Here is a 14,331-nt window from a genome sequence, read left to right as displayed (position 1 = left end):
TAACTAAGCCTTCTCAGCTCCCTGATCATAGTGATAGTTCTCTCTAGCAGTGGGCATGCTTACTAGGTTTTCTCTAGTTCGGCTTCCTCCCTTGGCTTTACAAACTCCTCATCTCTTTAAAGTTTCCCTTCTACTTACTTTTCCTTCCCACCCTCTTTTGCCCAGATAGCTTACCCCGCCCCTAGCCCGCACCACCTACTCTGCCTCACCGGAGGCTTCCCGCTTCTTCTCCCGCCCCCCCCAACCCGATCTGCCCGCCCTCCGCAGGTTCAGAAACCTCCAATCAAGAGCGCCGAAGGTGTCGCCAAGGCCCGCCCCGCCCTCCCTATCCACCTCTTTTACCCCCCGTCTTCCCTCCCCCAACCCCCCCACCTCAAGTCCGGCGGACCCGGGGGCTTCAGGATTTGGGAGCTATGAAAAGTGTCTGCCCAGGCACTTCCGGTAAGAGCTATGTGGCGCGAAGCTGCCCGCGGGACCCTTAAGGAACGGGTGGCTGACGGTGAGGGAGCCCGGTGGGAAGGGTGCCGGCAGGGAAGGGGTGCGGGAACCGGAGCCCCAGCGGGCTGCCCTGAGCGAGCGTTCCGGGCGCTTCAAGCCGCCCCACGGTGAGTCGGCGCCCCCGCCTCCCAGGCCGCTCGGGTCCTCCTCTCCACCCCCAACTCCGCGAGGGTGACGCCGCCTCTCCACGGGCGCCGCGTGACCGGAAGTGGCGCCATCTTTAGCCTCTTGTGCTATTGACAATAACAAGCCTTGGCTCGCTCCCCCTCCCCCCTCCAGCCCTGCAGCTCCCCTCCCTGGGAGAGGGAGAAAAGGAGGAGGAGCTGCAAGCTTCACAGGCTCCCTCTCCCCGTGTCGCTCCTGCAGAAAGTGGGGAAGAGAGGACGAAAGCAGGGGAGGAGGGGGGACGGCAGGGCTGTTTACCTGCCTGCCTCCTTCGCCACCCCCCCCCCCCCCGTTCTGTTCACTGCTGGTGTCAGCCTATCCGCCTCCTCAAGCCCTCCCATTCCCCCGGTGTGCCCCCCCCACTTTCCTTCTCGTCCTCTGTGTTTCTCCTCTCTTCCCTTCCCCCTCCAGCATTGCCACCTCTCCCACAAGCACGCAGGCACATAAACCTAGGCTTTTGATGCTCCTCTGCCTGTTGACCCCGCTATTTTCATGTTTCCAACAGGTTTTTCTTCCCCCAATCCCTCTGCTGCTTCTGCTGCTGCTCAGGAGGTCAGATCTGCCACTGATGGTAATACCAGCACCACTCCGCCCACCTCTGCCAAGAAGAGAAAGTTAAACAGCAGCAGCAGCAGCAGCAGCAGCAGTAACAGTAGTAACGAGAAAGAAGACTTTGATTCCACCTCTTCCTCTTCCACCCCTCCACAACCCAGAGATTCAGCGTCCCCTTCAACCTCCTCGTCTTTCTGCCTTGGGGTTCCAGTGGCCACTTCTAGCCACGTACCTATACAGAAGAAGCTGCGTTTTGAAGACACCCTGGAGTTTGTGGGGTTTGATACGAAAATGGCTGAGGAATCTTCCTCCTCATCTTCCTCATCTTCGCCAACTGCTGCAACCTCACAGCAGCAGCAGCAGCAGCAGCAACAGCAGCAACTTAAAACTAAGAGTATATTAATTTCTTCTGTGGCTTCAGTGCATCATGCAAACGGCCTGGCTAAATCTTCTACCACGGTCTCTAGCTTTGCTAATAGCAAGCCTGGCTCAGCTAAGAAGTTAGTGATCAAGAACTTTAAAGGTAACCAAGGCCAAAATCCATAATCACCTACTAAGAATTTGACACTTGAGCAATCACGTGTGTTACTTATGTGAATGTATTGAAAAGTATAGAGGTCGCCTAATGTTTTATGGGTAATCAATGAGTGGAAGGGAGGTCCTATTTTTGGTTGGAGGGTTCTTTTATTTCCTGAGGTGTTTGTGTCCTTGCTGTGAAGCATACTCTTTGAGTGTTTCCATGCAATGTTTTTGAGGTCTGTCTCGACCCATTCTATCAGATCTGCTGTTCCTTACCACATTGACAGTATGGTTGATACAGATTTTACTGGTGAGAAACTTGTCTTCCAATGAAGTCCATTTCAGGTGCATAGTGAGTCTTGGCACTACTGAGATTTTTATTTTTATAGGCCACATAAAAATGTGGGGAACAAGGGTGACAGTTTTATGTTTAAATGAGATCTATGGTTAGGTTCTTAGTGTAGAGTACTGTATTTGTGAAACCAGCAGTGTTTGAAACATCTTTCTGGTTTCTGCAATTCTTCCCAAAGGTAAGGTTGGAAAATCAAAACTGTTTTATATATAAGTAGTGACTATCACTAGTTTAAAGATAGAGTTAACTATATTTCCTCACTAAAATGGGGTCTCAAGTGTTGACACGCAGATATTAGAAAATTTGTGCATACTGTGTGTGTGTGTGTGTGAGAGAGAGAGAGAGAGAAAGAGAGAGAGAGAGAGAGAGAGAGAGATTACTGATGGGGAGTTTGATGTATGTATGCATCAATGAAAATAGAGCCTCTGCATTTAAAATGAATTTTGAGTTAAGTTTTTATCTGTTGAATGTGTTTCTGTTTTTTCGATTTATTTTTTCACCCTCCTCAGCTTGTGCAGGTAATTAGATGCAAGAATTGTATTAAAGATGGGGAAGTGAATGAATGAACTTAAGGCAGGCTTATCATAAAAGTGCCTTGCTAGCTAAATATTAGCATGCAGAGAATTGGTTACGCTGTGCTTGCCAGTGAAATGTTGGTGTGAAAAAGAGCAATGCGCTCCTTGTCTCAAGCAAGGGGTTATAGTATTGTTTATTTTTAACCCTTTTTTATATGACCCTCTTTCCATCCTCATGCTCTCAACAGTGTTATATACTTTCTGATTTATTAGTAAAGCTTTCTAAAGGGAATATGAACCGTATTTACAGATTTTTTCATTCTTTTCCATTCTGAAAACGCTGCATAGGTTATGGAGTCATTTAGGTGTTCGTTTTTGTTTTAAATTTTATTCTGTTCCTTTAAAATTAAGAACTGTTCTGATTCTTTGGTTGCTGCATACATTAGGGAGTCAAACAGACCTGAATTGGAATGCCAGCTTTGCCATTGACTAGTTATGGTGACCTTAGGCAAGCTTACCAAATGAGTTCCAGGCTCAGTTTCTTCAGTTGTAGAGGTGCCAAGATTCCCTGTGGGTATTTTATTGTTGAGACAATTTCTACAAAGTTTCTAAAATATTTTTCATGTAGTGCGGACTCAGTATCTTCCCTACAAGATTCATGTCAGCTTTTTTTTTTTTACACGTTGTAAAACAAGATCAGAACTGCTATTTTTATCTGTTATTCTCTAATTTTTATTTTTGAAGCAATACAATCAATAGGAGAAAAAAATACCTTCAATTTTCATAGGTGAGTCAAAATGACTTAACAGTATTTTGGCATCTTAAATTTTGTTTATATTGAACTTTTAAGTACCAGTTACTTTAATATTGAGGTATTAAAAATATCCTAAAATAGCAGTACTGTTCTATTTTATAGTTCTTTGGTTACTGTATCTTTAATATTTATCTAATTTTGTTTGCATATTCTTTAGATAAGCCTAAGTTACCAGAAAACTATACAGATGAGACATGGCAAAAGCTAAAAGAAGCGGTGGAAGCCATTCAGAATAGTACTTCAATTAAGTACAATCTAGAAGAACTCTACCAGGTATGTATTAGTATATAAAACCACATTTTACATAAGTTGACATGGAATGCATTTGTATTTTCCTTTCTTTAAGGATTTATTTTTGCACATAAGGGCATACACACTCTTGCACTCATCAGTGCAAGTGCCTTCGGAGGCCAGAGGCTTAGGTTCCCTTTAGAGCTGGAATTATAGGCAGTTGTGAGCTGTCTGACATGGGTTCTGGGAATCAAATTTGGGTCTTGAAAGAGTTCTCTTAATTGCTGATCCATTTCTCCAGCCCCCTGTGTTTTCACTTTCTGAAATACATTCTTTAGTAGACTTATTTGGTCACTTACTAGTTAAATGGTGCCTTCTATTTTATGGTCCTAGGACACAATATTACTTGAACTGGGGATACATAATTGGACAGTTTTTTTGTTTTTTGGATTTGGTTTTTTGTTGAGACAGAGTTTCTCTGTATAGCCCTGGCTATCCTGGAACTCACTCTGTAGACCAGGCTGGCCTCAAACTCAGAAATCTGCCTGCCTCTGCCTCCCAGAGTGCTGGGATTACAGGCGTGCACCGCCCGGCTTGTAATTGGACAGTTCTGATAAGGCCTTATTAATATTTTGATATATAGTACAGATATGACCTAGACTAGAATGTTATAGCATAGATCCTAGAAATTTTTCCTGCAATATGTCATTTCTGTTGTGGCAACTCTTGTTTAGTTCTGTTACCCACCTATAGGGAAGGCCTCAAGACATGTAGTTCTTTCCTTTTTTTTTAAAGACTTATTTATTTCTCTGAGGCCAGCCTGGTCTACAGAGTGAGTTCCAGGACAGCCATGGCTACACAGAGAAACCCTGTCTCAAAAACCAAAAAAAAAAAAAAAAAAAAAAAAAATCTTCAGACTCACCAGAAGAGGGCACCAGACCCACATTAGGGTTAGTTGTGAGCTACCATGTGGTTGCTGGGATTTGAACTCAGGACCTCTGGAAGAGCAGTCAGTGCTTGTAAATGCTGAGCCATCTCTCCAGCCCCTCTTTACATTCTACTTTTTTGGGGGGGGGCGGTTGGGACAGGGTTTCTCAGTGTAGCCCTGGCTGTCCTGGAAATCACTCTGTAGACCAGACTGGCCTTGAACTCAAGAGATCTGCCTGCCTCTGCCTCCAAACCCTCTTTACATCCTTTGTTCTGCCTTATTTTTTTCTTAAATTACTTTTATTTGTTCTGTGCATACACTTGTGGGCAAGCCATGTGTGGAGGTCAGAGGACAACTTATGGGAGTCAGTTCTCTCTGCCTTATGGGTCCCAGGGATTGAACCCAAGTTGCTAGGCTTGACGGTGCCTTTACCTGCTGACCCATCTCGCCACCATCCTTCTCTTTTAAATAATGTGATTTTAAAAAACCGCATGTGTAGTTATGAAAGAGAGAGGACAGAAAAAAGACTGTGTGTGTGTGTGTGCTGTGTTCCATCTGTGTTACAGCACACATGTGGAAGTCAGAGGACAACTTGCAGAACTTGGCCTCTTTTTCCACTGTGTATGTCAGGTACAGGGTCAGACTCAGGTTGGCATGTTTGGAGCCTTCTTGTTGGCCCTCCATCATTCTTTGTCTTCTTAAGACATGGTTTCTCTGTAGTCATGGCTGTCCTAGAACTTACTATGTAGACCAGGCTGGACTTGAAGTAACAGAGTTAACTTATTGTGTGTGCTACCAAAGTGCTGGGATTAAAGATGTGCACCACCACCACCCTGCACTTGACTCATTCTTTTTTTTAATTTAAAAGTGTCTGTACAAAGGAAGCTTGTTTGCTTTAGTTTATGTATGTGACTACACTGTAGCTGTCTTCAGACACACCAGAAGAGAGCATCAGATCCTATTACAGATGGTTGTGAGCCACCATGTGGTTGCTGGGAATTGAACTCAGGACCTCTGGAAGAGCAGTCAGTGCTCTTAACCACTGAGCCAACTCTCCAGTCTGACTCTTTTTTTCTTTTTTTGTTGTTGTTGTTTGGATTTGTCTTCTTCAAGACAGGGTCTCTGTGTAGCTCTGACTATCCTGGAACTCACTCTGTAGACCAGGCTGGCCTCGAACTCAGAAATCAGCCTGCCTCTGCCTCCCAGAGTGCTGGGACTACAAGTATGCACCACCACCGCCCGGCAGCCATTACATATTTAAAAATACTTCTGATTCAAAAATTGTGTTGGTTGTGATATATCAGCATTTGTAGTTTTTGTGTTTTTAGTTGTATAGTGAGTTTATGAACAAACTCTGGACTAGGCGTTAGAGGACACATTTGGAATTTAATTTTGACTACTACTGCTATTCTAATCTTTGGCAAACAATAAACACTCTCAGCTTTAGTTTTCTCCTCTATGAAACAGGCAGCCTAGTACCTGCCTCTCTTCCTTGCTAGGCTGCTAATAAAGAATGGAATAAGATGTTTGTACAACAAAACAAACACCTTAATAAAGCACTACGATACATAAATTAAGCTGATGTTAGCATTAGTCACAGTTTTTACAAACCATAGTACAGCTCTTTTTATCTGTAATACATAAAATTGAGATAATTGGTTTCTGTTGCTGTGGAAATGAAATGAGTCAGTGCATGCACCACACTACAGCATTCAGGTGGTAATGCAGTATAAATGGCAGCTGGGCATAATACTACGCTGTTACTTATGGGTCTGGCTGGCTCAGTTGGTTCTTTGGGCACAGTCTAAGCCTGCATCCTGAATTGTAAAATAACAAAAGGAGAAAGAAGAAATTAGAGTTAAGAAAGGTCTTTAAAGAGTCAATGGGGTCTGCATACTATGTATGATAGGTAACCTACAAAGCAGATCCATTTTCTAGTATGTTTAACCACTGTTGAAACTCTTTATTCATTCTTATCTCCACTCCTAAGCAGGAGAGTGAGTCTCAGAATTTAAATAACCCACCCCAAATTATTGGTTGAACAGGGAAGGTCAAACTAAGATGTTTGCTTGCTTTTGTTGAGTTGTATTTCTTTGTCCTAAAGTCACAAGTACCTAGTTATTATAGGGAGACATGCCTGTAATCTCAGCACTTCAGAGGCTGAGGAGGCAAAAGGATTTTGATTTCAAGGCCAGACTGGTTTATATAGGGAGACCTTGTCTCAAAACAGATCTCAAAAAGATAAAGCCACGAGTGCTTATATTTTTCATAGCACCTTACTGCTTTTGTAAGCACATTTTAAAGTAAGTTTGTTTGTTTGTTTGTTTGTTTGTTTATTATATGTAAGTACAGTGGAGCTGTCTTCAGACACTCCAGAAGAGGGCATCAGATCTCATTACAGATGGTTGTGAGCCACTGTGCAGTTGCTGGGAATTGAACCTGCCCCCTGTTTTATGTTTTTTAATTCTTGTTTTGTAAATGTTCCTTGATCTCAAAAAGATTATTTTAAGATAAGTTTAATTTCTAAAAAAGAGCACGCTGTTGCTATTGTGTTTTCAGTAAGTACATATTGTCTTTATTTATTTATTAATTTGATTTTTTGAGACAAGGTTCTTTTATATAGCCCTGGCTGTCCTGGAATTCAATATTATGTTATAATTAGAGTAGGTTGGCCTCAAATTCACAGACATCTGTCTGTTTCTGCCTCCCCAGTGCTGGGATTAAAGCTATGTATGTACCACCACACTCTGCTGTCTTTTTATATTTTAAGTTTATTTTTATTCTAGTTCTGAGATGGGGTCTCATTGTATATATCTAGCTGTTCTCTAACTCATGTAGACCAGACTGGCCTCTCTGAGATCTGCCTACCTCTGCCTTCCAAGTACTAGGATTAATGTGCTCCTGTCTGTCCTATTGTCTTTTTAAAACAGTACTTTAAATGACAATTGTTCCTGAGTTTTAAATTTTCCTTTCTTAAGAAGCTTGAAATCTTTGAGAGTGAGGCTGTGCATCTCTCTCAGTACATAGATGATCATCAATTATAAAATGTGATTATTTAAGTAGTCTGGTTATAGCAGGATAGTGACAATTCTTAGCAGTTTTGATAACTAGTTATTAGTATCTCAAAATTTAACTGCTGTCACCTGTTCATGTCTGTTTTGTTGTGTTTTAAGATTTGTTTTAATTACAATTTATGCTTATATACATTATATTTATATATAATATGTATAATTATATAATTATAATTTAATATGGTTGAGTATTTTGTCTGCATGTTTATCTGTATATTACATGTGTACAATGTCCTTAGACTCCAGAAGCAGCCATTAGTTCCCCATTGGAACTGTAATTACAGATAGTAGTTAACTGTCTTCCGAGTACTCCAAATGGTACCTGGGTCCTCTGCAAGGACAAGAATTACATCTCTCTAGCCCTGTTTTGAGTTTTGAAATTTGATTTTTTTGAGATACCCGCGCTGGTATAGCACTCTCATGGTCTGGTTTCAGTGTAGGATCACAGGCATGAGCACCACACCTGTCTTACTTCACTGGTGACTTAAAAGATCATATTCTGTTACATAGTTCTTTTTCTTTGATTGAATCATTAGTCACCTTGAATCACTAATCATTTTTAAAATGTGTGGACACAAAAGAAAAGTTCTTTGATAATTTTTTTATCTTATTGAAGCATTGTTTGATACATGGTGTTGTGTGAGAATACTTCCTGGTGAGCTGCAATATGTCCATCTACACCCTAAGTAAAGAAGACCAATAGACTAAAGGATAGGAAGTTCAGCTTGGTGAACCAATAAGTTTTATTGGGGTTATTTGCAGGAGTGTAGGGATGAGGGGTTACTTACAAGAGCAGAAATGTCTCAAAGACAGCTGTGTCACTAAAGCCTAGGTAACAGACAGCTCACGAAGCTGGGAACCCGGAACAATTAACTGCACAGGCTGCAGGCTGCTCAACAGGTTGGAACATGTCCTTTCCAGATGCCTCAGTTGCTCCAAACCTCTTCCAGGAAGTTGAGCTGGTATCAGAGTCTTTGTAGCTCAGTGTGTTTGAGAGTCTTTGAAACTCAGCTTCCTTCTGTCTCAGGGGTTTTCAACTTTTACTGTGCACTCTTTTCAGAGAGGGGCCTAGTAAACTGTGATGGTTTTCAGGGACTTTCTAAAGTTATTTTTCTTGCTTAAGGAGCTTCCTGCAGGATGGAATGGAGAAAAGTTAACAATGCATATAAAACAAACAATTTTAAGTTTCATTTTATGATTGATTTCTTTAGTACAAGTTATTATTGTTTTGTTCTATGTATAATTAATATATTGTCTTATCCTTTTTTTACTAGATGTAAAAAAAGATAATTTATATTTTATTGCTATACATTACTGAACTTTTACAGTATATTCTCTCTCTTTTTTGGTGAGGCAAGATCTTAGACTGTATAGCCCAGGCTGTCCTTCAGAGGTGAGATTTCTCTGTCTCATGCTCCTGAATGTTGGTTGGGCTTACAAGAATATGTTACCATATATGCATGGTTTCTTTAAAAAATGGTTATAGCTGGCCTGGAACTCAGTATGTGGATCAGCCTGTCCTAGAGCTCATAGGGAATCCCCTGCCTCTCTGCCTCCCATGTGCTTACTCAGTCCATACTCCATATCCTCACCAGCAGGGTCCTGCTGCTGTAAGTGGACCCACAGCTCTCGCTGAACCTTTAACACCTGCGTAGGGAATCTGGCGCATTAGTAATACCACTGATGCACAGGGCAGCCACAGGACCGGAGTAGCCAGCCCTCCCCCCACCTGGCTGCTTGTTTAGGGAATGAAAGGATAGATGGTGAGACTCTGAGGAGTCTCTCTTCCCTCTCTGGGAACCTGGGCAGGAGCCTGAGTGACATCTCCACTTGTATTAGAGAAGTGTAGGGTGAAGGTTACGAGAAGGTTGCATCTAACATCCAAGCTCAAGGATACCCATGGAGTGGAGTATCTGGGACATGTTGCCTCTACAACACTCAAACTGTCCTTGGGATGTGACTTGTTTTATTGAACTTGGCCACAATGGTGTGCTACCACCGCAACCAGGTCTTTTTTATAAATCTGTTGTTTATTTAACTTTTAATTATGTGTGCTTCTGTGTATGATGGGGGAGAAGCCACATGTCATAGATGCTTTTCGAGGTTAGAGGACAATTTTGTCAGTTTATCAGTGGAGCGCATGTCTTCAGATTTGGCGAGTACTGTTACTCCTGATCGCCAATTGTTTTCCTTTCTTTAACGTTTGAAAATGAGCTGAGTGGTGGTGGTTCATGCCTTTAATCCAGCACTTGGGGTATGCAGAGACAGGTGGATATCTGTGAGTTTGAGGTCAGCCGGAACTTTAGTTCCAGGACAGTCAGGGCTACACAAAGAAACCTTATCTCAAACAAACAAAAAGTTTTAAAAATAATATGTAATTTACTAGGCCTATGACAAAAGTTCAGCACATTGTGGTAATTCCTTATTTTTCTTACTGCTTTTGTTAATGAAACATTTACATTCCTTTTAGTTTTTTTTTTTTTTTCAAACAAGTTGCTAGGATGAGTTGTTTGTGTTTTTGATGTGATATATGGATTTTGGAGGGGAGGGGAGGCCCTGGGATTTGGAGGGATTAGGGTTAAAAACTTACTAAATATTTCTATTTACTACCTTCAAAAGCTTTAAGATCCTGTGTTTACACCCCATCTTTTAGGTTGCTAGGTTGTGAACTCAGGACCTCATGCATACTGAGCAAACAGTATGCCACTGAGCTATACTAGTCCTTCCACTTGACAAGTTCTCTACCGGCTTCCAGTTAAGCATAGATGAGGGAAATGTGAAGTTTAGCTTTGTTTTGGGTTTCTTATTATTCCCATTAGTACTCTATCCATTTATCTCTGGGTCTTTGAGACAGAGACTTCCTGCTTCCCTGTCCTAAAGGCTGTGGTAAGGGGCTTTCTCTCTCTGATTGTGACTGTAAAAAAAAACACTTAGCCCACACTATAGTTTTTCTGATCATGTTTTTCATTCTAGTATGCAGGGTATAATATCATATATACACACTTTAAAACTCAAAGTATTAAAAAATAACTTATGACTGTGCGATCACTCTGTCCTTAAGCAAAATCAAAGAGACAGGATATACACATAAAAAGCAAGAGTATTAATTTAGTGACATATTTGGAAAAAGTGGTAGCCAGTTGAGTAGTAACAGAAAATGTGGTATGTTATGGGAGAAGATAATAGATGTTCAAGAACTGTTTTAAGAGATAAAGGAGAACACAGAAAGAAGTGGGATAATTAGGATTTATTGAAGAATAAGAAGTGGGGAAAGTAAAAAACATGAAGTGTCTGTTATGTCATTGACAACCTAAGCAGGAAATGAGAAATGCTTGAGAAATGAGTTAGCTACTCAAAAAGAACAAGATACAGTAAAAGAAGTGGCATAAAGGGAGGAGGAAACCCCATCTAGGATCAGTGTGGCTAGAGGAGAACATGAAATAAACAAGTGTGGCATTTGTGACCTAACTCCAGGTTACATGGACTGGAACTGAGTCTGTCTCGGGGAATACTCGGATTACCTATTTCTCTATAGCTATTAAATCTGATGGGTCTCTTCTCTCCTGTTGAGGATGGGTGTGTTTCCTCCAGTAGAATAAGGAGGTTCCTCTTTTTAACCTTTTTTAAAATGTGAACACTGGACCTGCATTCTAGCAATGTAACTTCGAGCTACATGTTTACAAAATTTCACTCAGACCAACAGAGTTTGGACTCCCCCAGTCCTTTTTAATGGGATTTTTGTCTTCCACTGTGATGAGAAAGGAAAATTGTATAACACTTGAGCCATTACCAATTGTGATTGATTAACATTAGTGACCACACCTGCTCTTTTAAACTTGAAAGGCTTTTGCTACACATTACAAAAAACACGCAAAATTTGAACTTATTAAGATTTGATGATAAATTCAAGTACTCTAAAGAAGTTAAAATATATTCATTTTGTTATTATTCAGAGTATGGATTCTCGGGCTTCAAGCTCGTTAGGCAAGTATTCTACCTCTCAGCCCAATTTGCTATCCTTATATTTAACTATTTATAAACTGAAAAATTAGAGGAAATATCATGGTGTTCAATTATATCATGCTGCTTTAAATACTGCTAGCAATAATTTCCATTTTATTGTATTCAGGAATATCCAAGAAACTATATTCTGGCCCATCTCAAACATACAAAACAGGCGAAAATTTAAATTTAATAACCTGCTTATGAAAATTATTTGTAACAAGAAAGCTTTTGTATGTAGTAGTTGCTCTGAATTGGATATCGTCATGGGGAAGAACTTCAAATGATACCTTTCAGCCTTTACTTTTAGTATAGCCATCACAAACATATAAATGTGGACTTATTTTTTCACCCATAGTGGTCTATTTTCTTGGTCGGTCTGTGTGTGTGTGTGTGTGTGTGTGTGTGTGTGTGTGTGTGTGTGTGTGGAACTAAAGCTTTCTAGGCTAGCCCAAAACTTGTGATAATCCTGCTCCGGCGGCATCTGGGCTGATGCTTTTGTTTTTTAAAATTGACAAATACATTCTTTCCAATGAGCTGAAACAGTGTATAACAAAATAATGTGATAATTGAGACCCCTGCCCCAACTCTATCCTGTCCTAACGAATTACCTGTTTCATCTTGCAGGCTGTAGAAAATCTTTGTTCTTACAAGATTTCTGCAAATTTGTATAAGCAGCTGAGGCAGATATGTGAAGATCACATCAAAGCACAGATTCATCAGTTCAGAGAATATCCTTTTCAAAACAAAATATCACATTGATTTATATATGTATTTTATGTATGTTCTGCTTAACATGTATGCCTGCATGACAAAAGAAGGCATCAGAGAGAAGAGGGTAGTAGGTTTCATTGTAGATGGTTGTGAGCCACCACATGGTTGCTAGAAATTGAACTCAACCTCTGGAAGAGCAGCCAGTACTCTTAACTGCTGAGCCATCTCTCCAGCCCCTCAAAACAAAGTATCTTAATTTTTTTCATTACTTATTACCTCTTACTACTTAGCGTAGTTCAAAATGGAATGCCTGTGCTGGTAGATTTATTTTTGTCCTGTTATCTCTCAAGGAAAGAACAAAATTTTAAAACTTTTCAGTGTTAGAGTCAAAATCTACATGTTTGGTATTTATTTAAGTAAAAGTTTCTTGTCATTAACGTTCTGTCCTGGCAGATTTCCATTTGAGGGAAATCTTAAATGAAAAACATAATGCTCAGTTATATTTAAGACTGGTTTTAAAGATAGGTTAAGGGGCATCAAATTTGTTTCTGCAGTTTAAAAAATAGAATTATGTTTTATAAATTGTATTTAATATAATCGGTTAGTATATTGGATATTGAATATTTAAGACAAGTATGTTTTTATATTACACATATTACTTATATGAATCATTTTAAAATATCCTTAACATCTGTCTCATGGATTCATTGGATAGTGTTCTTTTCCTAAAAAAGATCGATAGATGCTGGCAAAATCACTGTAGGCAAATGGTAAGTTGGAAATAGCATTCCGTACTTCATTTCAAAAATATTCAGGTGATAAATGTTTTGATAGCTTTCTTGGATGAATTGGAATATAGCTGAGTGGTAAAGTCTATTTATTCTTTATATTAAATGCAAATAGAAATCTTTTTTTGGGTGTTTTGGATTTATTTTTTCAAAACAGGGTTTTTCTGTGTAGCCCTGACTGTCCTGGAACCCACTCTGTAGACCAGGCTGGCCTCAAACTCAGAAATCTGCCTGCCTCTGCCTCCCAGAGTGCTCGGATTACAGACGTGCGCCACCACCGCCCCGCAACAAATAGAAATCTTTGTTTTGATTTTTTTTTTTTTTGGATTTGGTTTTTTCAAGACAGGGTTTCTCTGTATAGCCCTGGCTGTCCTGGAACTCACTCTGTGGACCAGGCTGGCCTCGAACTCAGAAATCCGCCTGCCTCTGCCTCCCAGAGTGCTGGGATTACAGGCATGCGCCGCCACCACCCGGCCACAAATAGAAATCTTAAAATCCACTTCCCACCTCCTAAATGCCATGGGTACAAGTTTAAGATAGCTTTACAAACCTAGCACTGCTGCCAAGGAAGACTAAGTGTACCTTGCATTCCCTCTTTTTTCCTGAGATCTCATTGTGTGTGTAGTGTAGGCTGTCCAGAAATTCAAGATCTTTATGTCTTAGCCAGCTTGAGTGCTGGGATTATAGGCATACACCACATGCCTACTTCCAGTTTTTCTTTTTAGTCAAGTAGCAAAATTGTCAGAGGACCATCTTAATTCTCTGTTCTCTAGAAACCACAAGAAGGATTAATAGAATAGTTTAAAGATAAATATATGGGACATCTTCTCAGCTAGATGTATTTATTTGTAAGTTGGATCCTAGTAGCCATATTCTGACTAAAAGCTAATACTACAGTTTCAAATTTACAAAAATGGCTTGATTCTTTTCTTTTTATTTGACAGATAATGATCAGGAGCATTTTTTTGTTTCTGGATAGAACTTATGTTCTTCAGAATTCTATGCTACCCTCCATTTGGTAAGGATGCCAGAAGATTATTGTGAAAAATTTTGTTATATATCATAGTCTTAATTATAACAAACGAGAACAAGCTGTAATCAGAATATTCCCCTAAAAATTCACATTTGGATTCTAGCATTTGGGGGGTTTTGTTTTGTTTTGCCTACTCTAATACATCAGAT

The 14,331-nt window shown here is 40.3% G+C and overlaps 1 protein-coding gene across 5 annotated transcripts in view; it reads left to right on the top strand.

The window, feature by feature from the left end:
- Window positions 1-14,331, top strand: part of Cul4b (cullin 4B) — an 88,986-nt gene that overhangs the window by 57,919 nt on the left and 16,736 nt on the right. For all 5 annotated transcript variants that reach the window (XM_052171737.1, XM_052171738.1, XM_052171735.1 and 2 more), the window contains 6 exons: window positions 268-441; window positions 1,169-1,738; window positions 3,573-3,688; window positions 12,275-12,378; window positions 13,062-13,131; window positions 14,094-14,167. In XM_052171737.1, the coding sequence (XP_052027697.1) occupies window positions 268-441; window positions 1,169-1,738; window positions 3,573-3,688; window positions 12,275-12,378; window positions 13,062-13,131; window positions 14,094-14,167 (1,108 nt within the window). The remainder of the gene's footprint in view (window positions 1-267; window positions 442-1,168; window positions 1,739-3,572; window positions 3,689-12,274; window positions 12,379-13,061; window positions 13,132-14,093; window positions 14,168-14,331) is intronic.

This window comes from Apodemus sylvaticus, chromosome X, assembly GCF_947179515.1.
Source record: "Apodemus sylvaticus chromosome X, mApoSyl1.1, whole genome shotgun sequence".
NCBI lineage: Eukaryota > Metazoa > Chordata > Mammalia > Rodentia > Muridae > Apodemus > Apodemus sylvaticus.
The sequence above is the reverse complement of the archived record's forward strand: the minus strand, read 5'-3'. Positions and strand labels throughout refer to the sequence as shown.